Source organism: Mixophyes fleayi, chromosome 1, assembly GCF_038048845.1.
Source record: "Mixophyes fleayi isolate aMixFle1 chromosome 1, aMixFle1.hap1, whole genome shotgun sequence".
Classification (NCBI taxonomy): domain Eukaryota; kingdom Metazoa; phylum Chordata; class Amphibia; order Anura; family Limnodynastidae; genus Mixophyes; species Mixophyes fleayi.
Window position 1 is genome coordinate 18,911,749 of NC_134402.1, and position 24,612 is coordinate 18,936,360.

Here is a 24,612-nt window from a genome sequence, read left to right on the forward strand (position 1 = left end):
TATCTACATGTTGTTTCTGCAGCTTCACAGAAGACTAAATCATCCATTACAACCTGTAAAATGACATAACTAATAATTCTGATGATATTTTTAAATAGGCAGCGAAATCTTTAGAACCGCGTCCATCTACTGAAGGCTCTCACTCTGTAAGGAAGGACGTCGGGGTTGAACATCAGCGCCGGGAGCAGCCTGTGTATGGACAGGTGAGATACTGATCACGGTAAGATCACCCTCCATGACTATTATTGGCAGCAATATACGGGCGGTCAGAGCTTCTGGAAGAGATGAAGGTAATGACAGCCCAGACTATGGCACTATTAATAAATGGAGACAGTGGGAATTCACCTAACCTTTACATAGCCTGAAACATACCTCTAAACCTACCCCGTCCTTATAGTAACTTATCCCCGGCTCCGCACCTATCACATAGTGCTCCCCTAGTGACAGAATTACTGCCTCTGCAGGGGGTACAGCAGCTACGGGGCTGGAGGTGACAGTGCCCTATGGTTACCGCTAGGGCCAAGCACAAGGGTAGGACCTACATATTACTGTAGTGTAACTCACCAGCTTAACAACCTGTAAAATATATATTTAGAGTTTTACTAAGTAATAATACTGATAATATATTTTGATGCAGGAAGCGAAACCTCCAGAACCGCGTCCATCTGCTATAGGCTCTCACTCTGTAAGGGAGGACGTCAGGGATGGACCTCAGCGCAGGGAGCAGTCAGTAAATGGAGAGGTGAGATACTGACCATGGTAACGTCTCTTTGTACAACTTCAGAAAAAGATCACATAACTCTAAACCTTCCCCATCCTCATAGTAACCTATGCCCGGCTCTGCACTATATCCCATGGTGCTGTGATGCGCCCCCAGTGGCAGACTACTGCTGTTGCAGGGGGTAGAGCAGCTATGGGGCAAAGAGGTGAGGGGGGTCGCTAGCCGCCGCTAGCCAAAGTAGGACCTACATAATACTGTAGTGTATATCGCAAGCTTTACAACCTGTAAAATTACATCTACAACAATCAGTCAAAACAGTAAAACCACTGACAAATTACTTCAATAACATTGGTTATCTCGTTACAATGGCACCTGTCAAGGGGTGGGTTATATTAGGCAGCAAGTGAACAGTCAGTCCTTGAAGTTGATGTGTTGAAAGCAGGAAAAATGGTCAAGTGTAAGGATCTGAGCGAGTAGGTCTTGTGGGGTGTTCCCAGTATGCAGTGGTTAGTACCTACCAAAATTGGCCCAAGCACGGACAACTGGTGAACAGCCGGCAGGGTCATGGACACCCAAGGCTGATTCATGCCTGTGGAGAGCGCAGGCTAGCCCGTCTGGTCCTATCCCACAGAAGAGCTACTGTAGCAGAAATGCTGAAAATGTTAATGCTGGTTATGATAGTAAGGTGTCAGAACACATAGTGCATCGCAGCTGGCTGCCTATGAGGCTGCGTAGCCACAGACCGGACAGACTGCCCATACTGACCCCTGCCAACCTCTGAAAGCACTTACAATGGGCATGCGAGTGCTGAACTTGACCATGGAGCAATGGAAGAAGGTGGCCTGGTCTGAGTAATCACGTTTTAGTTTACATTATGTGGACAGCCTGGTACGTGTGCATTAGTTACCTGGGGAAAATATGGCACCAGTGTGCACTATGAGAAGAAGGCAAGCCAGTGGTGGCAGTGTGATGCTCTGGTCAAAGTTCTCCTGGAAAACCTTGGTTCCTGGCATTCATGTGCATATTACTTTGACACGTACCATCTACCTAAACATTGTTGCAGACCAAGCACACTCCTTCATGGCAACGGTATTCCCTGATGGCAGTGGCCTCTTTCAGCAGGATAATGCGCCCTGTCACACTGCAAAATTGTTCAGGAGTGGTTTGATGAACATGACAAAGAGTTCAAGGTGTTGACTTGCCCTCCAAATTCCACAGATCTCAATCTGATTGAGCATCTGTGGGGTGTGCTGGAAAAACAAGTCTGAGCCATGGAGGCCCCACCTCGCAACTTACAGGACTTAAAGGATCTGCTGCAAATGTCTTGGTGCCAGATACCACAGGACACCTTCAGAGGTCTTGTGGAGACCATACCTCGACGGGTCAGAGCTGTTTTGGCGGTTCAAGGGGGAACTACACATATATTAGGCAGGTGGTTTCAATGTTGTAGCTGATCAGCGTATATTTAGAGATTTACTAAGTAATAATTCTGATATTTTTAAATAGGCAGCGAAACCTCCAGAACCGCATCCATCTGCTGCAAGGAAGGACGTCGGGGATGGACCTCAGCGCAGGGAGCAGCCTGTGTATGGACAGGTGAGATACTGATCACGGTAAGATCACCCTCCATGACTATTATCGGCAGCAATATACTGGCGGTCAGAGCTTGAGGAAGAGAGGAAGGTAATGAAAGCCCAGACTATGGCATTATTAATAAATTGGGAATTTGGCCATTCACCTAACCTTTACATAGCCTGAAACATACCTCTAAACCTACCCCATCCTTATAGTAACTTATCCCCGGCTCCGCACCTATCACATAGTGCTCCCCTAGTGGCAGAAGTACTGCCTCTGCAGGGGGTACAGCAGCTATGGGGCTGGACGTAACGGTGCCCCATAGTCACCGCTGGGTCCATGCTCTATGGTAGAACATAGATTCTACTGTACCGTAGTGTATATCTCCAGCTTAACAACATGTACAATCTATAAAATTATATAGAGTTTTACTAAGTAATAATTCTGATGATATTTTGATGCAGGCAGCGAAACCTCCAGAACCGCGTCCATCTGCTATAGGCTCTCACTCTGTAAGGGAGGACGTCAGGGATGGACCTCAGCACAGGGAGCAGTCTGTGCATGGAGAGGTGAGATACTGACCACGGTAACGTCTCTTTGTACAACTTCAGAAAAAGATCACATAACTCTAAACCTTCCCCATCCTCATAGTAACCTATACCCGGCTCTGCACTATATCCCATGGTGCTGTGATGCCCCCTAGTGGCAGACTACTGCTGTTGCAGGGGGTAGAGCAGCTATAGGGCCCAGAGGTCAGGTTGGTTGCTAGCCGCCACTAGCCAAAGTAGGACCTACATTATACTGTAGTGTATATCGCTAGCTCTACAACCTGTAAAATTCATATACAACGATCAGCCACAACATTAAAACCACTGACAAGCGACATGAATAACATTGATTATCTCGTTACAAAGGAACCTGTCAAGGATGGGGGGAGGGGGGTATACTAGGCAGCAAGTGAACAGCCAGTTCTTGAAATTGATGTGTTGGAAGCAGGAAAAACGGGTTAGCGTAGGGATCTGAGCGACTTTGATTAGGGCCAAATTGTGATGGCAAGACGACTGGGTCAGAGCATCACCAAAACGGCAGGTCTTGTGGGGTGTTCCCAGTATGCAGTGGTTAGTATCCATCTAAGGTGGCCCAAGCAAAGACAACCGGTGAACAGCCGACAGGGTCATGGGCAGCCAAGCCTCATTCATGCCTGTGGAGAGCGCAGTCTAGCCCGCCTGGTCCTATCCCACAGAAGAGCTACTGTAGCACAAATGCTGAAAAAGTTAATACTGTCCGTGATAGGAAGATGTCAGAACACATAGTGCATCACAGCTTGCTGAGTATGGGGCTGCGTAGCAGCAGACCGGTCAGAGTGCCCATGCTGACCCCTGCCCACCACTGAAAGCGCCTACAATGGGCATGTGAGCGCTAGAACTGGACCATGGAGCAATGGAAGAAGGTGGCCTGGTCTGAGTAATCATGTTTTAGTTTACATTATGTGGACAGCCGGGTACGTGTGCGTTATTTACCTGGGGAAGAGATGGCACCAGGGTGCATTATGAGAAGGCAAGCAGGTGGAGGCAGTGTGATGCTCTGGTCAAAGTACTCCAGGGAAACCTTGGTTCCTGGCATTCATGTGCATATTACTTTGACATGTTCTACCTACCTAAACATTGTTGCAGACCAAGCACAGCCCTTCATACATGGCAACGATATTCCCTGATGACAGTGGCCTATTACAGCAGGATAATGTGCCCGGCCACATTGCAAAAATTGTTCAGGAATGGTTTGAGGAACATGACAAAAAGTTCAAGGTGTTGACTTGGCCTCCAAATTCCCCAGATCTCAATCTGATCCAGCATCTGTGAGATGTGCTAGAAAAAGAAGTCTGAGCCATGGAGGCCTCACCTCGTAACTTACAGGACTTAATGGACCTGCTGCAAATGTCTTGGTGCCAGATACCACAGGACACCATCAGAGGTCTTGTGGAGACCATACCTCAATGGGTCAGAGCTGTTTTGGCAGTTCAAAGTGGAACTACACAATATTAGGCAGGTGGTTTTAATGTTGTAGCTGATCAGTGTATATTTAAAGATTTACTAAGTAATTTTCTGATATTTTTAAATAGGCAGCGAAACCTCCAGAATCGCGTCCATCTGCTGCAAGGAAGGACGTCGGGGATGGACCTCAGCGCAGGGAGCAGCCTGTGTATGGACAGGTGAGATACTGATCACGGTAAGATCACCCATCATGACTATTATTGGCAGCAATATACGGGCGGTCAGAGCTTGTGGAAGAGATGAAGGTAGTGAAAGCCCAGACTATCGCACTATTAATAAATGGGGAGTTTGGCCATTCGCTTAACCTTTACATAGACCAGTGCCCGAAACATACCTCTAAACTTACCCCATCCTTATAGTAACTTATCCCCGGCTCCGCACCTATCACATAGTGCTCCCTAGTAGCAGAAGTACTGCCTCTGCAGGGGGTACAGCAGCTATGGGGCTGGACGTAACGGTGCCCCATAGTCACCGCTGGGTCCATGCTCTATGGTAGAACATACATTCTACTGTACCGTAGTGTATATCTCCAGTTTAACAACATGTACAATCTACAAAATTATATAGAGTTTTACTAAGTAATAATTCTGATGATATTTTGATGCAGGCAGCGAAACCTCCAGAACCGCGTCCATCTGCTATAGGCTCTCACTCTGTAAGGGAGGACGTCAGGGATGGACCTCAGCACAGGGAGCAGTCTGTGCATGAAGAGGTGAGATACTGACCACGGTAATGTCTCTTTGTACAACTTCAGAAAAAGATCACATAACTCTAAACCTTCCCCATCCTCATAGTAACCTATACCCGGCTCTGCACTATATCCCATGGTGCTGTGATGCGCCCCGAGTGGCAGACTACTGCTGTTGCAGGGGGTAGAGCAGCTATGGGGCCCAGAGGTCAGGTTGGTTGCTAGCCGCCACTCAGACAAAGTAGGACCTACATTATACTGTAGTCTATATCGCAAGCTTTACAACCTGTAAAATTACATCAACGCCGATCAGCCACAACAGTAAAACCACTGAAAAGTGACATGAATAATATTGATTATCTCGTTACAATGGCACCTGTCAAGGAGGGGGGGTATAGTAGGCAGCAAGTGAACAGTCAATTCTTAAAGTTGATGTGTTGGAAGCAGGAAAAATGCATTAGGATCTGAGCAACTTTGATTAGGGCCAAATTGTGATGTCTGGACAACTAGGTCAGAGCATCACCAAAACGGTAGGTCTTGTGGGGTGTTCCCAGTATGCAGTGGTTAGTATCTACCTAAAGTGGTCCAAGGAAGGACAACCAGTGAACCAGCAACAGGGTCATGGGCACCCAAGGCTCATTAATGCCTGGTCCTATCCCACAGAAGAGGTACTGTAGCACAAATGCTGAAAAGTTAATGCTGGCTATGATAGAAAGGTGTCAGAATAGAGTGCATTGCAGCTTGCTGTGTATGGGGCTGCGTAGCCACAGACCGGTCAGAATGTCCATACTGACCCCTGTTCACCACCAAAAGTGCCTATAATGGGCAAGTAAGCACCAGGACTGGACCATGGAGCAATGGAAGAAGGTGGTCTGGTCTGAGTAATCATGGTTTAGTTTACACAATGTGGACAGCCGGGTACGTGTGCGTTATTTACCTGTGGAAGAGATGGCAACAGGATGCACTATGAGAAGAAGGCAAACCAGTGGAGGCAGTGTGATGCTCTGGTCAAAGTTCTCCTGGGAAACTTAAGTTCCTGGCATTCATGTGCATATTACTTTGACACGTACCACCTACCTAAACATTGTTGCAGACCAAGCACATCCCTTCATGGCAACGGTATTCCCTGATGACAGTGGCCTCTTTCATTAAGATAATGCACCCTGCCACACTGCAAAAATTATTCAGGAATGGTTTGAGGAACATGGCAAAGAGTTTAAATGCCATGGAGGCCTCACCTCGCAACTTACAGGACTCAAAGGATCTGCTGCTAACGTCCTGGTTTCAGATACCATAGAACACCTTCAGAGGTCTTGTGGAGACCATGCCTCGATGGGTCAGAGCTGTTTTGGCGGCATAAAGGGGAACTACACAATATTAGGCATGTGGTTTAATGTTGTAGCTGATCGGTGTATATTTAGAGATTTACTAAGTAATAATTCTGATGATATTTTGATGCAGGCAGCGAGACCTCCAGAACCGCGTCCACCTGCTGCAAGAAAGGACTTCGGGGATGGACCTCAGCGCAGGGAGCAGTCTGGGTATGGACAGGTGAGATACTGATCACGGTAAGGTCACCCACCATGACTATTATCAACAGCAATATACTGGTGGTCAGAGCTTGTGGAAGAGATGAAGGTAGTGAAAGCCCAGACTATGGCACTATTAATAAATGGGGAAATTGTGCATTTCACCTAACATTTACATAGCACAGTGCCCAAAACATACCTCTAAACCTACCCATCCTAGTAGTAACTTATCCCCAGCTCCGCACCTATCACATAGTGCTCTGAGGCTCCCCTAGTGGCAGAACCACTGCTGTACAGCAGGCCAGAGGTCAGGGTGGCCTGTCGTTACCACTGGGGCCATGCACGAGGGTAGGACGTACATAATACTGTAGTGTATATCGCCAGCTTTACCATCTGTAAAATTACATATACTGTACTGTACTGTATAGAGTTTTACTAAGTAATAACTCTGATGATATTGTGATGCAGGCAACAAAACCTCCAGAACCACGTCCATCTGCTGCAGGCTCTCACTCTGTAAGGGAGGACGTTGGGAGGGATGGACCTCAGCACAGGGAGCAGTCTGCGTATAGAGGGGTGAGATACTGACCATGGTAACATCTCTTTGAGTGGCTTCAAGACCTAAATAAATAAATAATAAATAAGGACATCAGCTGTGGCAGCTATAGACAGCTACCTGGAAGCCTGTGATGTCAAATTAATGCTATTTCCCACATAGGAGATAATAGTATAACAAAATAGTAGATATGTAGGTATGTATGTAACATAACACAGTACGGGTCATCTACCACAAACTCTGCAGTCCCGCAACTTGTTCCCTAACACATTTCAAGTTCCTTAAAAAAACAAAATTTTCATCCAATTTTTGGATTGGCCGATGTTCCGAAAAATATGCAGTATACAATGGGGAGAAAAGATCTCCAAAAGTCCCAGAGCTTTTTCTCTTTATTTATTCAACTTTTTCGTTTTTCTTCAAAAATACTGTTCAGTTTCATCTCGATTATATCTTGAATTAATCATGAGTGAAGAGACGTTAGGACGTTAGCATGGGGCAATATTATTTATTTAAATCTTTATATTGCTCCTATAAGTGCATCTAGAAAGGAGATTTATCACAGGAATGCAACAGAAAGGTGCAAAGTCTGGCCAAATATAGGGATAAGGTCCAACCACTGGTGTGGTGGAGAATTCAAGTCCTTTGCGGGCAGATGAAGGCTGTGTGCCCTCCCATATAGCAGGAAATGCCCTATAAGTGTGGTCCTTCTGTACCTTTACATTCTATCTACTCTTTAATTTGAGATTCTTATAACTTAATTTGAGATTCCATGGAGACAAAACACCCAATCAGTTGCTTATTTAGATGTAGGATGACCTCTAGGAGTAATATTAATAAAATTTAGGTCACCATTACGAAAGGGATGGAAGTATCTGAGACTTATGGACCCCAGAGTTGCCTGTAGGATTAGACTCATGGACCTTATGCAGTCACTCCCTCCATTTCACCGATTCTGGAATGAAAAACCAACGTCCATGGGTCCAATAACCATCTCGCACAGTTAGGTAGATGGTCCTTATTAGGATAACATTTTGCTGGCTAATTATCATAGCCACTCTTAATACAAGACAGGAGATAAGAAGGGTAAGTCACTCCTAAAAAGTTGTTTTCTGTAAGAATTCAAGTTAAAGGCTCAGTATCTTCAGAAGTGTCAAAAGATAGTTGGGACAGGGTACCAGCTTTTCCGGCTGGTCGATAAAAAAATCAAGGTCCATCTTGATTGCCCAACTGGCAATCTCTTGGCTGAGGAACTCCAAGTTCCGATGATCTGTACGACTTCCGATTGGATGAAGAGTTCCTTCAAAAAGACGCCTCCACTCAGAGAAGACATATTTACTCTCATACAAAGCCACCGATTTCTGCGTTCTTCTTTAAATATTCTCTAAAACATGTCTTCACTGATTTCTAAGTTTAGTCATATGAGTCTAAACATAGTTTTGTTAAAAAGACTTTTAATAGCCCATAGTAATGTTGGTAGCTTATAGCAGGATGGGATTCTTATGATAAATAAATATCATTTGATGGATGTAGTTGTGCACTGATGTCTATTCCATTATTTTGATGTTGTTTTTAATATCAACAACTTTTTCCAGGTTGTTCCATTCTGTGTACCAGAGGACAGTGATGTTGAGGAGACGGCTTTCAGCAAACCGGGCATACTGGACTCCACTTGCAGATTTGCAAGAGAAGACTCCGAGTTGTCTGAGATTCCGGAATTTCAGATTAGCGATGATGAAGAGGTTAATGAGTCAAGAAGAGTTAGTGACCAGGCCAGGTCTTCTCCTACATCTCCACAATCTAACACGAGAATGAGCAGTACAGCAGTTACACAGCCAAAAATGCCACCAACCAGCACTCCAAACAACCAGCGCACATGGCAACATTCTGGAAGAAGCCCAGAAGAGAATGACTACTCATTTGGGAATGTTACTCATCCTGGAACGTACAGTGCTGGACATAACAGGCCTGCAGATGTTTCCCTATCCAACCAGCCTCAAGAAAACAGCTTTGCACTGTCCAATGACTACCGTTATTATACAGGTCATCACAAAGAAGAGGCGGAAGCGGACCTCAACGAAGGAAACCACGCAATGCCACGGCACAGACAACTGAACGTTCAGGATACCCATGAGCTGAATGATAAGAAAAAATGTCAAAACAATAGTGAAACAGAGACGAAAAAGAGTCTTGAAAAAACGGTTATAATGACACTTGGTGTTGCCGTTGTTTGTCTTTCATTATTCCTATTATGGAAAAAGCAAAGAGCTTGATTATATTGCGGTAAAGTACTAAAGCAAATATGGAGGAAAGAGCAACGCATTTCGACTTTTTCCTCCATATTTGTCATTTCACGGTTTCTTCTTCTCCACAGCTTGGAGAGGCCATGTCCAGAGAAGATGCTGGTGCCCGCACAACTGGTAGCTACATTAATTATTACCTTGAGACCTGTGTCCCATTCACTACAGTCCTCCATGCACCAAAATCCTCGAAGGTGGAGTTCAAGTCAATGTAATAACTGTATATTACATATGGCACTGGTCTTCTCCATAAACCAAGCACTGCAGCTCTACGTTAGTACATAGAGCCCATCAGACTTCAGTATATTGGTTTACCTGCATGCAATAGCATCAAGCTTTCGGCCCACAGATTCTTTCTTGTGGCATGACACAGAATAAATACGATCAAATGTTATTTCCACTGTTCGATGTGGACATTAGACTGACTGAGGGTAAATTCTCAGGATGCCTCTTGTCAGTTCATCTTTCTATCACCATACATCAAGATGTTTAACACATAATGTAAATGAATATTTAGCAAATTGTAATAATAAAAATAAAAACACCCTATTCCACATTGAAGTATATTTTTCTTTATTAGTTCTAGATAGATCCCAGGAGGTTCCACAAGCCATACCCGGAGAAGGAGGGAGATGCACTGTGCTCCTTCCCCTGTGTGGCCCTTTTCTAGGCTGAAGGGCCACACACTAAGTTGCCCATCACTGTCCTAAGGAACTGATGAGTTTCATTGTCATGAATATTGGTCCAGCTCAATATATGGCTGCTCCCACAGTGTGTAAGAAACAGAAACACTTTTATTGCAATGAGCCTATAGTATATCTGAGAATAAGAATTTACAATCATTCGATGATGTTGTGTTTGCTCATTGAATTGATTTTCTGTTACAATAATCATAAGTTTGGTGTGTGCTGTTGCATTACAGCCCCCTCCCTATAGCTTGCACTATAGTTCCCTATAGCTTGCACTGCAGCCCCCTCCCTATAGCTCTCATTACAGCCCCCTCCCTATAGTTCTCATTGCAGCCCCCTCCTATAGTTCTCATTACAGCATTACAGGCACTATAATAGTGCCTGGCTCTAGTGAGATGGCAATTACAGGTACTGTGCTAGTTTCAGGCTCCTGACAGATGGTAATTGCAGATGCAGCACTAGTATTTGTAACTCTGGGCAGTTTATAATTACTGACTCCTGGCAGTTCGTAATTGCAGGTACAGCACTAGTCCCTGGCTCTGGGCTGTTTATAATTACTGGCTCCAGGCAGCTGGTAATTACTGACACTGTGCAGAGACCACATTATGCAGAGATCACCATGATTTGACTATCCATTGTACTGAGATCACCAGGATGGGACTCTGCATTATACAGAGATCACCAGTATAGGGACTTTGCATTGCACAGACAACACCATGATGGGGCTCTGCATTGTATAAAGATCACTGGCAGCGGTGGTAGTAAGTTTAACAATACTGACTACCCCGACATTTACTACAACGACATGAAAAAAAAACGACTTACCAGGATCCAGATGACTTCATATGACGACCCGATGTGTTGCCGACTATAGAAAATGACTTCACGTCAAAACGCGACTCCTCTTAAAGTGGCGATGGACGTACCCGGCTGCCATTCATCTAGTGTAAGTATTATTTTAGTGGTTAGGGTCAGGGGTATTACGGTTAGGTGGGGCAGCACTGTGGCTCAGTGGTTAGCACTTCTGCCTCAGAGCACTGGGGTCATGAGTTCAATTCCCGACCATGGCCTTATCTGTGTGGAGTTTGCATGTGTTTCTTCCGGTTGCCTCCCACACTCCAAAAACATACTAGTAGGTTAATTGGCTGCTATCAAAATTGACCCTGGTCTCTCTCTCTGTCTGTCTGTGTGTATGTTAGGGAATTTAGACTGTAAGCTCCAATGGGACAGGGACTGATGTGAATGAGTTCTCTGTACAGCGCTGCGGAATCAGTGGCGCTATATAAATAAATGGTGATGATGATGATGATGAAGGTTAGGGTTAGGGTTAACCTTACCTTTACAAACCGGACCCGTCTTGTAAAGGTAAAGCTAACCCTAACCCTAAACGAAACAAATTACAGCGCTTGAAACTGAAAACACCGCCGACCAATTAATGAATCCGTGAAAATTGAGAATTAGGGACCGGATTCATTAAGGAACTTAACTTAAGAAACTTCACTTTTATAATGAAGGTAATTGACCACATCCACCCTTTTCTTAAAGGTAGATGTTTCCAATCTACCATCACAAACTGAAATTTGCAAATCTAAAAAGTCCATAGGCGTGTCATGGTAACTATTTACAAATTTTAAATGAAATTCATTATTATTAAGTGCAGAAACAAAAGAAAGAGCAGGTGATTCTCTTCCACCCCAAATGATAAATAGGTCGTAAATATAACAACCATAGAGGACCAGGTCCGAAAGGAATCCGCCCCCCCACCCCACACACACATAGGCCTCCTCGAAGGCTCCCATTTAAAGGTAACTCGACGCAAACCTGGTCCCCATGGCCGTACCCATCACTTGTAAATAATATATGTGATCAAAAAGATAATAATTGTGAGGTAAAATAAATTGAATACAATCAACAATAAACCTATCCCGTTCCTTAGATAAAGAGGGATCTCCCAATAACAAATGTTCCATCACCTTAATACCTTTATCATGTGGTATATTACTGTAAAGTGCTTCCACATCTAAAGTCAAAAAAGCATAATTGTCCTTCCATTCCAAATCCCTCAGTAAATTCAACAAGTGCATGGAATCATGAATATAAGACTTCAGTTTCACCACTCGTGGTTGTAAAAAAGTATCAACATAAAACAAAATGGATGAGGTAAGGTATATTCCTGATATGATTGGTCTCCCCGGAGGAGAGACGGGATGTTTATGCATTTTCGGCAGATGATTGTATATCGCAGTCACTTAATGTAATGGAAAAAGGAATCTGAATTCATCTTTACTTAGAACACCTTGATCTACAGCCCCGTCTAACAATACTTTCAAACCTTTCTGAAATTCTAAAGTTGGAATCATATTCAGACTTTTATAGAAGATAGCATTGTTGACCTGTCTGTAGGCCTCTTTCATGTAAAAATCATTTTTCAGACTTAAGTTTGAATTTATTTTTAAAGTTATTATCTGTATTCGTACTGGTGAGGTCATAAATCATTCTCTCTCTCCTGTTGTTTGTCTAGTCAATATTCAAAATTGTTCAATTCAAATAGTGTGGTTCCAACTCACAATGTGATTTAACAGCAAGAAGTAAAAGAGTAACAATTAATAAAATAAATACAGCCGATTACATACGCAGGCACTCTGGATCCAGCATACAGTCGTTTAATCCTGAAGTCTGTGGTCAAGAAGACTGTATGATAGTCCCAGAGCTCAGTTTATATCAGACATGAGCGGGCTCGGATTATCGCAATCCGAGCCCACCCGAACAGTGTGGATCCGAGGGCGATCCAAGCACTGTTCGGGTATTTCCGGCGGGGAGAAAGACTGAAAGCGAGGCTCTGACTCCAAATCCCGCCGTCGGATCTCGCGAGACTCGGATTGTATAAAATCCCCGCTTGCCGCCGCCATCTTCAGTCGGGCATTGATCAGGGAAGCGGGAGGTTGGGTATTTTAGTGGTGCTGTGTCCTGTCACTCTGTCCTGCTGAGTCCAGTGGTGCTTTGTCCTGTGCTCTGTCCTGCTGAGTCCAGTGGTGCTTTGTCCTGTGCTCTGTCCTGCTGAGTCCAGTAGTGCTTTGTCCAGTGCTCTGTCCTGCTGAGTCCAGTGGTGCTGTGTCCTGTGCTCTGTCCTGCTGAGTCCAGTGGTGCTGTGTCCTGTGATCTGTCCTGCTGAGTCCAGTGGTGCTGTGTCCTGTGCTCTGTTCTGCTGAGTCCAGTGGTGCTGTGTCCTGTGCTCTGTCCTGCTAAGTCCATTGTTATAAAAAAATTATAATTTTTTTTTATAAAAAAAGTAAAAAAAAAATTATACTGCAATATCTAACTACGTTCACTGTTCCTGCAGTAAAAAGGAATTTCTACTGCAATATCTATCTACGTTCACTGTTCCTGCAGTCCAGAAATATTAGTACTGCAATATTAAACTACGTTCACTGTTCCTGCAGTCCAGAAATATTAGTACTGCAATATTAAACTACGTTCACTGTTCCTGCAGTCCAGAAATATTATTACTTCAATATTAAACTACGTTCACTGTTCCTGCAGTCCAGAAATATTATTACTTCGATATTAAACTACGTTCACTGTTCACTGTCCAGTGGTACTCTCCTGTGCCGCATATAATTTTTAAAGGCTTTGCCGAGTGTGTGTGGTTAAGGGGTACGCTCTCTTGTGCTGCATATCATGGAGTACCAAAATTTGGAGGATAAAGTAGGGAAAGATCAAGAACCACTTCCTCCTAATGCTGAAGCTGCTGCCACTAGTCATGACATAGACGATGAAATGGCATCAACGTCGTCTGCCAAGGCCGATGCCCAATCTCATAGTAGAGGGCATGTAAAATCCAAAAACCCAAAGTTCACAAAAATTAGCAAAAAAAAAATAATTAAAATCATCTGAGGAGAAACGCAAACTTGCCAATATGCCATTTACGACACGGAGTGGCAAGGAACGGCTTAGGCCCTGGCCCGTGTTCATGACTAGTGGTTCAGCTTCGCCCAAGGATCTAAGCCCTCCTCCCCCCCCTCTAAAAAATTTAAGAGAGTTAAGCTGTCATCAACAACACAGCAAATAACTCTGCCTTCTAAAGAGATGGCATCACAAATCCCCAAGGTGAGTCCAAGGGTGTTGGTGGTTGCAAAGCCTGACCTTCCCATCACTGTACGGGAAGAGGTGGCTCCTTCCACCATTTGCAGCACGCCCTCTGCATATGCTGGAAGGATCACTCACAGTCCAGTTACAGATTTGGCTAATGAAGGTGTGAATGTTGTACACCGGGAGGAGGATATTGATGTAGCTGGCGCTGAGGAGGATCATCATCATCATCATCATTTATTTATATAGCGCCAACATATTCCGTAGCGCTTTACAATTGGGGACAAACGTAATAAACTAATAAACAAACTGGGTAAAACAGACAAAGAGGTGAGAAGGCCCTGCTCGCAAGCTTACAATCTATGGGACAATGGGAGATTGACACATGAGGTTAAGTATACATTTTGCATCTTGGCCCAGCCAGACTGCAAAGGTAGGGTGACTCATAAGCTAAATGATCCTGTCACACAACAATGTTGGTCCGGGGGTAGTTGTCTTGTGTGAAATTGTGTAACAGGCTAAAGGTAGTGAGGTTAAGATGGTGGTTGAGGAATATTATAAGCTTGTCTGAATAGGTAGGTTTTCAGAGAACGCTTGAAAGTTTGTAGAACAGAGGATAGTCTTATTGTGCGAGGGAGAGAGTTCCATAGAGTGGGTGCAGCCCGAAAAAAGTCCTGTAATCGGGAATGGGAGGATGTAATGAGGGTGGATGAGAGACGCAGATCTTTTGCAGAACGGAGTTGCCGAGTTGGGAGATATTTTGAGACAAGAGAGGAGATGTATGTTGGTGCAGCTTTGTTGATGGCCTTGTAGGTTAGTAAAAGTATTTTATATTGGATTCGGTAGAAGACAGGCAGCCAGTGTAGAGACATACAGAGTGATTCAACAGAGGAATAGCTATTTGCAAGGAAAATCAGTCTTGCCGAAGCATGCAAAATAGATTTTAGGGGTTTGAGTCTGTTTTTGGGAAGACCAGTAAGGAGGGAATTGCAATAGTCAATGCGGGAGATGATTAGTGCATGAATTAAGGTTTTAGCAGTGTCTTGTGTGAGATATGTGCGGATTCTGGAAATGTTCTTTAGATGTATGTAACATGATTTAGATATAGAGTCAATGTGGGGAACAAAGGATAGGCGTGAATCAAGGATTACACCTAGGCAGCGAGCTTGAGGGGTGGGATTTATGGTCATGTTATCAACAGAGATAGAAATGTCAGGTATGCTCTTGTTGGCGGGTGGGAATATTATTAACTCTGTTTTAGAAAGATTAAGTTTGAGTTGACGAGAGGACATCCAAGATGAAATGGCAGAAAGACAGTCAGTTACACGGGACAACACAGATGTCGAGATATCAGGAGAGGATAGATAGATTTGGGTATCATCCGCATAGAGATGATACTGAAAGCCAAAGGAACTTATTAGATTTCCAAGAGAAGCGGTATAGATAGAGAACAGCAGAGGACCTAGCACCGAGCCTTGTGGTACTCCAACTGATAGGGGAAGCGGAGCAGAGGTGGCTCCAGAGAAATTAACAGTGAAAGAGCGATTAGAGAGGTAAGATGAGAACCAGGATAGAACTGTGTCTTGAAGACCTAGGGATTGCAGCGTTTGTATGAGAAGAGAGTGGTCAACGGTGTCAAATGCAGCCGAGAGATCAAGGAGAATTAGGAGAGAGTAATGGCGTTCAGTCTTAGCAGTGATCAGATCATTAACAACCTTGGTCAGCGCAGTCTCTGTGGAGTGTTGAGAACGAAAGCCAGACTGAAGAGGATCCAACAGGTTGTTTGCGGAAAGAAAGCGTGTGAGGCGAGTGTAGGCAAGTCTCTCTAGAAGCTTGGAGGGGCAAGGGAGCTGAGAGATGGGACGGTAATTTGAGAGAGAGTTTGGGTCAGAGTTTTGTTTTTTTAGAATAGGAGTAATCACTGCATGCTTGTATAGTGATTGAAAGATGCCAGTAGAGAGTGAGAGATTACAGATTTGAGTTAGAGGTGAAATGAGCACAGAAGACAGGGATCTACCAATTTGCGAGGGAATAGGATCAAGAGGACAGGAGGTAGATGCTGATGTGGTTATCTTAAATGAGGCACCAGGGGGGGAAACAGTTGTTGTCCATGGGATGAAAAAGCCCATTGTCATGCCTGGACAGAAGACCAAAAAATCCACCTCTTCGGTCTGGAATTATTTCTTTCCCAATCGGGACAACAAATGTATGGCCATATGTACCTTATGTAAAGCTCAAATAAGCAGGGGTAAGGATCTTGGCCACCTAGGGACATCCTCCCTTATACGTCACCTGAAGAACCTTCATAATTCAGTGTTTAGTTCAGGACCTGTGGCTAGGACCATCAGCAGTCCAGGGACACCTAAATCCCTTGGTCCTGTTGTATCCACACCAGCAACACCCTCCTCATCAATTTCCTCCTCAATCTCGATTGTAGATAGTCCTGCAGGCCATGTCACCGGCATGACTGAGTCCTCTTCAATCCGGGATTCTTCCGGAGGATCCTGCAGCTCTACGCCACTACTTCCGCTGCTGCTGCTAGTCGGTCATCTTCCCAGAGTGGAAGTCGTAAGAACGCTACGTCTTTCACTAAACAGTTGGCCGTACAACAGTCGTTTGCCATGAGCACGAAGTACGACAGTAGTCATCCTATGGTAAAGCGGATAACTGTGGCCGTAACAGCTATGTTGGTGCTAGACGTGCGTCCAGTATCCGCCATCAGTGGAGTGGGATTTAGATGGTTGATGGAGGTATTGTGTCCCCGGTACCAAATCCTGTCGAGATTCCACTTCACTAGGCAGGCGATACCCGGGATGTACAGAGTACGAAAAAGTGTCCTCAGTGATCTGAAAAAATGCGGTTGTACCCACTGTCCACTTAACCACGGACATGTGGACAAGTGGTTCAGGGCAAACTAAGGACTATATGACTGTGACAGCCCACTGGGTAGATGCATCGCCTTCCGCAGCAACAGCAGCAGCACCATCTCCAAAACGCCTGCTCGTTCCAAGGCAGGCAACGTTGTGTATCACCGGTTTTAATAAGAGGCACAACGCTGACAACCTCTTAGAGAAACTGAGGGAAATAATCTCGCAGTGGCTTACCCCACTTACACTCTCCTGGGGATTTGTGGTGTCGGACGCCAGTAACATTGTGCAGGCATTACATATGGGCAATTTCCAGCACGTGCCATGTTTTGCCCACACAATAAATTTGGTGGTGCAGCGTTACCTGAAGAGTGACAGGGGTGTGCAGGATATGCTTGCGGTGGCCCGCAAAATTGCTGGACACTTTCGGCATTCTGCCACTGCATACCGCAGACTCGAGCAACATCAAAAAAGCCTGAACCTGCCCTGCCATCACCTCAAACAAGAGGTTGTGACGCGCTGGAACTCCACCCTCTATATGCTGCAGAGGATGGAGGAGCAGCAAAAGGCCATTCATGCCTACACAGCCACCTACGACATAGGCAAAGGAGTTGGGATGCGCCTGAGTCAAGCGCAGTGGAGACTGATTTCCGTGTTGTGCATGGTTCTCCAGCCGTTTGAACTTGCCACACGAGAAGACAGTTCCGACACTGCCAGCTTGAGTCAGGTGATTCCCCTGATCAGGCTATTGCAGAAGCAGCTGGAGAAAGTGAGGGAGGAGCTGTTAATGCATTGCGATTCCACAAAGCATGTAGCTCTTGTGGATGAAGCCCTTCGTATGCTTTGCCAGGATCCGAGGGTGGTCAGTCTTTTAAAGTCAGAGGAATACATTCTGGCCACCGTGCTCGATCCTCGGTTTAAAGCGTATGTTGTGTCTCTGTTTCCGGCGGACACAAGTCTACAGCGGTGCAAAGACCTGCTGGTCAGGAGATTGTCCTCTGAAGAGGACCGTGACATGCCAACAGCTCCTCCTTCATTTTCTTCCACACCTGTGGCTGCGAGCAAACAGCTGAGATTTCATAAACGACCCGCTGGCGGGGATGCTGAGAACATCTGGTCCGGACTGAAGGACCTGCCAACCATTTCAGACATGTCTACTGTTGCTGCATTGGATGCTGTCACCATTGAAAAAATGGTGGATTACTTTGCTGACACCATCCAAGTAGACATGTCAGACAGTCCTTATTCTTACTGGCAGGAAAAAAAGGCAGTTTGGAAGCCCCTGTACAAACTGGCTCTATTTTACCTGAGTTGTCCCCCCTCCAGTGTGTACTCGGAAAGAGTTTTTAGTGCAGCGGGGAACCTGGTCAGTGAGCAGCGAAGGAGGTTGCTTCCGCAAAACGTTGAGAAGATGATGTTCATAAAAATGAATTATCAATTCTTCAATCAAGACCAGCACTGGCCTCCAGAGACTACAGAGGGACCTGTGATTGTGGAGTCCAGCGGGGATGAATTAATAATGTGTGAGGATGAGGAAGTACACACTGAAGGGGGCGAGGAATCAGGGGATGAGGATAAGGACGACATCTTGCCTCAGTAGAGCCAGTTTAGTTTGTACAGGGAGAGATGAATAGCTTTTTTTGTGTGGGGGCCCAAACAAACCAATAATTTCAGCCACAGTAGTTTGGTAGGTCCTGTCGCTGAAATGATTGGTTTGTTAAAGTGCGAATGTCCTATTTCAACAACATCAGGGTGGGTGGGAGGGCCCAAGGACAATTCCATCTTGCACCTCTTTTTTTGCCATTATGTGCTCTTTGGGGCCTAGTTTTTCAAACTGCCATCCTGTCTGCCACTGCAGTGCCACTCCTAGATGGGCCACGTGTTTGTGCCGCCCACTTGTGTCGCTTAACTTAGACATCCAGCTACCTCTGTGCAACCTTTTGGACTAAAAACAATATTGTGAGGTGTGAGGTGTTCAGAATAGACTGGAAATTAGTGGAAATGAATGTTATTGAGGTTAATAATAGTGTAGCAGTTAAAAAAAACCAAAAATATGGATTTTAGCACTTTTTATGCTTTTTTTAAAAAAAAAAAAAATCAGAACCCAAAACCCAAAATCAGAACCAAAACCTTGAGTGGGGTGTTTTGGCAAAACCAATCAGAACCCAAAACCTCAAGCTAATCAGAACCCAAAACACGAAAAGTGGCCGGTGCACACCCCTAGTTTATATACAGGTGGTGTTGCATTGAAAATAGTAGAGATAATTTGGCATGTTTCCATTGGTATAGGCGTCAGGTCAGTAAGGTATAATGTAGGACATAGTTCAGTTCAAACGATCCCCTCCAAGGGTGGGGGTCAGCTCTCCAACAGCTGCATACGTATCTTCCTGTCGAAAATTTGTTTCAAACTGGTCTATTTGCATTAAACACACAATACCATTCTGATCATTAATTCCCTATCATCGATAACTTGCATACGCAAGGTGCGATCTCTTAGTCGATAGGAACGGATGTCTGAGGATAAATAGGGGATTAGAATGAAACTAAACATGATAAGTTTCCTGTATCCTGAACCTTAGATCTCACTAAAGTGCCTTTAACATTATTATATTTAACTATAAACTCTAATAAATTTGGTTAAAAATGTCTGTGTGTTGGAACTATTTTAAGGTGAACTATTTACAAGTGAATGAGTGAGTGTACATGAGTGTAGAAGTGTTCACACGTGTTGTGGTTAAATACGCCCTTCCACGCCGTAGCATGCTATTCGCATATTTTCAGACAAAGACAACCAGATTGATGGATATTAATTTTAAATGACTACACTCAATTATTTGACTTCGTCACTCCCTCTAATTCCAATTACACATTTTCATTTCTAAGATCCTCCAACACTTGTAAACACTCAAAATCTTTATTATCCAACACAATGGGACTAAGATTTGTATCAATTTTTCTCAAAGATTTGTTAGCAAAATATTCCTGCAAAGGGTTTCTGTTCAATTCTACAAATAATTCAATCAAATTAGGTTCTGCTGTAGGAGCAAAGCTTAAACCCTTAGGGCTAGATTTACTAAGCTGCGGGTTTGAAAAAGTGGGGATGTTGCCTATAGCAACCAATCAAATTAAAGCTGTCATTTTGTAGAAGGCACTAAATAAATGAAAGCTAGACTCTGACTGGTTGCTATAGGCAACATCCTCATTTTTCAAACCCGCAGCTTAGTAAATCTAGCCCTTAGTCAGTAAAGACACTTCTGCATCGCTCAATTCCTTAGATGAAAGGTTAAAGCCACCTATTGATTTTATCTCAACCCTAACCCCTAAAATAATACTTACATTAGATGAATGGCAGCCGGGTTCGTCCACTTTAAGAGGAGTCGCATTTTGACGTGACATCATTTTCCACAGTCGGCAACACATCGGGTCGTCACATGAAGTCATCTGGATCATAGTAAGTCGGGTTTTTTTTCAGGTCGGGGTAGTAGTTCTTCGAAATCCTCATGTCATCGTACTCCATGTCGGGGTAGTCAGTATCGTTAATGGGTACTACACTCAACCAGCACTTGACTATCCATTGTACCTGATGCAAATATTTATCATATCATCAATCATTTATTTATATAGCCCCATCAGGTTCTATAGCGCTTTACAATTGGGAACAAATACAGCAATAAAACAATACTGGGTAATACCGACAGACAGAGAGGTAAGAAGGTCCTGTTCTCAAGCTTACAATCTATGGGACAACGGGAGTTTGATACATGAGGGTAAATACGATATATTGCATATTGGTCCAGCTAGAATGCAAAGGTAAACAGTGCTTAGTGCGCTATGTGATCCAGTCACACAGCAATGTGGTTGTCTTGTGTGAACTGTGTAAAGGGTGATAATAGGTTACCCTAGGGAGATTAAGAGCTCATTGTCTTCCCTCCTTTTAGATCTTCATCCCATCTTGATCTCTCTATCACTGTCAACAACAAATCCATCACATCTGTTCCCCAGCTCCGCTGCCAGGGCATCACCTTCTACTCATCCCTCTCTTTTGCCCCCCACATTCAATCTCTTGTCCAATTTTGTTGCTTCCAACTTCGCAATATCGCCCGTATCCGGCCCTTCCTATCTCAGGATGCCACCAAAACCATTATCCATGCACTCATCATTTCCCGCCTTGATTGTTGTTACCTTTTCCTAACAGGCCTCCCTCTTTCCTACCTTGCCCCTCTTCGTTCTATACTCAACGCAGCTGTGAGACTTATCTTCCTCTCACGTCACTCTTCTTCTGCCTCTGCTCTGTCTTGCCTTACAGTGGCTCTCCTTCCCCTACAGAATCCTCTTGAAACTTCTCACCCTCACCTACAAGGCCCTCTCCCACTCCACCATCCCATATACCTCCAACCTCCGGGGACTTAAAACTCATCTGTTCCTCAAAGTCTACCAGCCATCCACCTAACCATCTCTCCATGCCTGACCTTATCACCTCGCTCTCCCCTGCTTGTTATTCGTGCCTTTGCGCTAGATCCCCTACACTTACTACCCATGGTGCCTGCTGTCTGTTTGCCCTCTCTTTAGGATGCAAGCTCTTATGAGCAGAGCCCTCTTTCCTTATGTCTCTCTACCTGTTCTCTTGCTTCAACTTGACTGTACTAGCTTGGAGCCTTGAGTCCTGGGGGTAAATGTATGAACGTGCGGGTTCTTCAACACCCGAGTGTTCAGCGTGTTCGGCGATTAAATTTCAAGCGGCGCTGCATTGTAAAGGGAATTTTCCCTTTACAATGCAGCGCCGCTTGAAATTGAAGAACCCGCACATTCATACATTTACCCCCTGGTATTATTCGTTTTTGTTATGCACGGTTTCACCCTGTATGGTCCACTGCATGTATCCTGTAAATAAATGATAATAATAATAAGAGGGTGGTTGAGGAATATTATAAGCTTGGCTTGCCTGAAGAGATGGTGTGACAGGATGGACCGCCTATGCCACCCTGTCTGCTGTTGCTGGGAACCGGCTGGGCTTATTTTGCCACAAGTCCCTTTCGCTATCCCAAATGCACCATCTCACTGCAGTAGAAGGGGTTACAAATGCTGACACCACTGGACTCCTTTACCGGCATCTTCTGGGTTTCTTCTGGGTGACTGATGCTGCTAGCGTACACCGTTACTGGTGTACCTGGGCTGGTACCCCTGACCTCTTACTATGGATCAGGGATGCTGTAGATGTATCCCCCCTGGCCTATCACACTGGCCGGAGCTGCTGGGTAGCGGGCAGAGCGGTGGTACTGGATGCTGGGTCCAAACCTCAGAGCAGCCGGGAACGGATTAGAGTTGGGTCTAATCTGTAGGTCACAGGAATAGAGAAGTTTCCAAGCAGGTCTTTGAAGCAAGTGATGTTTATTAGCTCCCACTGGTTGAAGGTACCAGTGAGCAGGTCAGATGAAGTAAGAAGAACAACTTTTAATACAAAACAGTGCTGTTTTTATACACATTTGAGACTAGTCTTAGCATGAGGTAATCCGTCCTCCTGTCCCTTTAACCAATATGGGCTGATTCATGCAGCCACTCTCTTCCACTGGTGTCTCTCTGTCTGGGGCGAGAGATTTGTCTTTTAAATCTCCCGCCCAAAGTTACTTTCAGGGACCCTGCTCCGGTGGTCTGGCTCTGCTCCCTGGCCGAAAATCGTACCAGGGGAGAGCAGCGAGATCCCTGGGCATAGTCCCTGCCCTGTTGATAGTTGAAGCTCTTTGAGCTCCAACTAGGGACTTAGCTTCCTGGGAAAATTAGCGTTTTCTCAAGTGTTAGCAGAATATGGTTTATATGATGTGTGGCGGGTGTACCATTCGGATGAAAGAGATTACACGTATTTTTCACATGTGCATAACTCATATTCAAGAATTGACATGGTCCTATCTGATAAATGGTCCTCTCAACATATAAAAGAAATTGAGATCCTTTCCATTACGTGATTGGATCATGCCCCCCTGGTGTGGCATTTGGAATCCATTGCCGAGGGCCGCCCGCTTAGACCCTGGAGGCTGGCAGAACATATATTGGTCAATGTGGAGGGTTCTCGAGTAATGAGAGATGCTTTAGACTCCTACATGGAGACTAATAAACCAGAGGATACCACTATATATACCCATTGCTGCGCCCTTAAGGCCATCACGAGAGGGGCAGCAATACAGGTGCAGTGACAATTAGGAAAACGCAAGCAGTGGTATTGACTTCTTATGAGTCACAATTAGCGTCTCTAGAAATTCTACATAAGCGTAACCCCTAAGACACTAAGGGCAAGGCTGAATTAGCAAACTTGCTTACGAAAATTAATGAAATCTCATTACTACAAATTAATAATGCTATAGCTAAGCTAAACCAAAGATCCTACAATTTAGGTAATAGAGCTAGCAAATTGCTGGCCCGCAAATTACGCGGGAATAATGTTATCAACAGGATCAAATCTATACATAATACACAGGGCACTCATATTTCTAATCCCCTCTCTATAGCGAACAGGTTTGCTTCTTATTATGAGGATTTATATAACCTAAAGAAAGATGTAACTCTGACCCAACCCTCGACTGAGTCAAGTAATAATTTTCTCGCCTCTGTCTCACTCCCATCTTTATCTCCTGAGGACGCTGGGGCTCTGTGTTCGGACTGGACGGAGGAAGAGGTTAAGGTCGCTATAAAATCTATGAAGCACGGGAAGACTCCGGGTCCGGATGGTTTCACCCTGGACTTCTATTCCTCCTTCCAGCCAGAGCTAACCCCGGTTCTTACCAATCTGTTTAACTCAGCACTAAAGATAGGTTCCTTCCGGCAGAAATGCTTGAGGCGCAAATAGTCACCATCCCAAAACCTGGAAAGGATCCCTGGCATTGTCACAATTATCGGCCTATAGCGCTTCTCAACTTAGACCTTAAAATATTTGCTAGGATGTTTGCCAATCGGTTAAATGCTATCGCAGTTAATCCACCTAGACCAGGTGGGATTTGTACCTGGAAGACAGGCGCCAGATAATACTAGGAGGGTACTGAACATCTTAGAGACTCATTCAACTAGTTCTGTCCCTCTACTATTATTGTCACTGGAAGCAGAGAAAGCGTTTCATAGAATTCAATGGGAATATTTAGCTGCTGTCCTTGCTAAATTTGGTTTTGGAGACTCTTTCCTTCAAGCCATAGCTACCTATGGCTTGAAGGAAAGAGCTTTCCTTCAAGCTACCTTTCCTTCAAGCCACTACCCCCTCGGCCAGGATCTTCAGCAATGGATTCCTCTCCTCGGTCTTCCAGATCACTAATAGTACCAGACAAGGCTGCCCTCTCTCCCCTCTGATCTTCGCTCTAGCTATAGAACTCCTGGCCGCTAAGATCAGACTGGCTGAAGATGTGGAGGGCACCGTCATCTGTAATTATCGCCATAAGATTTGTCTTTTTGCTGATGATGTACTCCTATTTATTACGAAACCTGAGTCCTCTATAGCTGCTGTATCTAGAATCCTGTAAGAATACTCAGAGGTATTCTATTATAAGCTAAATACTGTTCAAACAGAGGTT

The 24,612-nt window shown here is 44.7% G+C and overlaps 1 protein-coding gene and 1 long non-coding RNA gene across 7 annotated transcripts in view; one reads left to right on the plus strand and one right to left on the minus strand.

The window, feature by feature from the left end:
- Positions 1-9,973, plus strand: part of MAVS (mitochondrial antiviral signaling protein) — a 37,914-nt gene extending 27,941 nt beyond the window's left edge. For 2 of the 6 annotated variants that reach the window (XM_075190851.1, XM_075190923.1), the window contains exons 5-13: positions 99-203; positions 638-742; positions 2,228-2,317; positions 2,761-2,865; positions 4,416-4,505; positions 4,955-5,059; positions 6,497-6,586; positions 7,033-7,140; positions 8,713-9,973. In XM_075190851.1, the coding sequence (XP_075046952.1) occupies positions 99-203; positions 638-742; positions 2,228-2,317; positions 2,761-2,865; positions 4,416-4,505; positions 4,955-5,059; positions 6,497-6,586; positions 7,033-7,140; positions 8,713-9,390 (1,476 nt within the window). In that variant the 3' untranslated portion in view covers positions 9,391-9,973. The remainder of the gene's footprint in view (positions 1-98; positions 204-637; positions 743-2,227; positions 2,318-2,760; positions 2,866-4,415; positions 4,506-4,954; positions 5,060-6,496; positions 6,587-7,032; positions 7,141-8,712) is intronic. The other 4 variants (XM_075191158.1, XM_075191000.1, XM_075191078.1 and 1 more) reach the window with 4 other exon arrangements.
- The window catches only part of LOC142107859 (uncharacterized), a 41,300-nt gene that overhangs the window by 9,086 nt on the left and 7,602 nt on the right, over positions 1-24,612 (minus strand). The window lies entirely within an intron of this gene.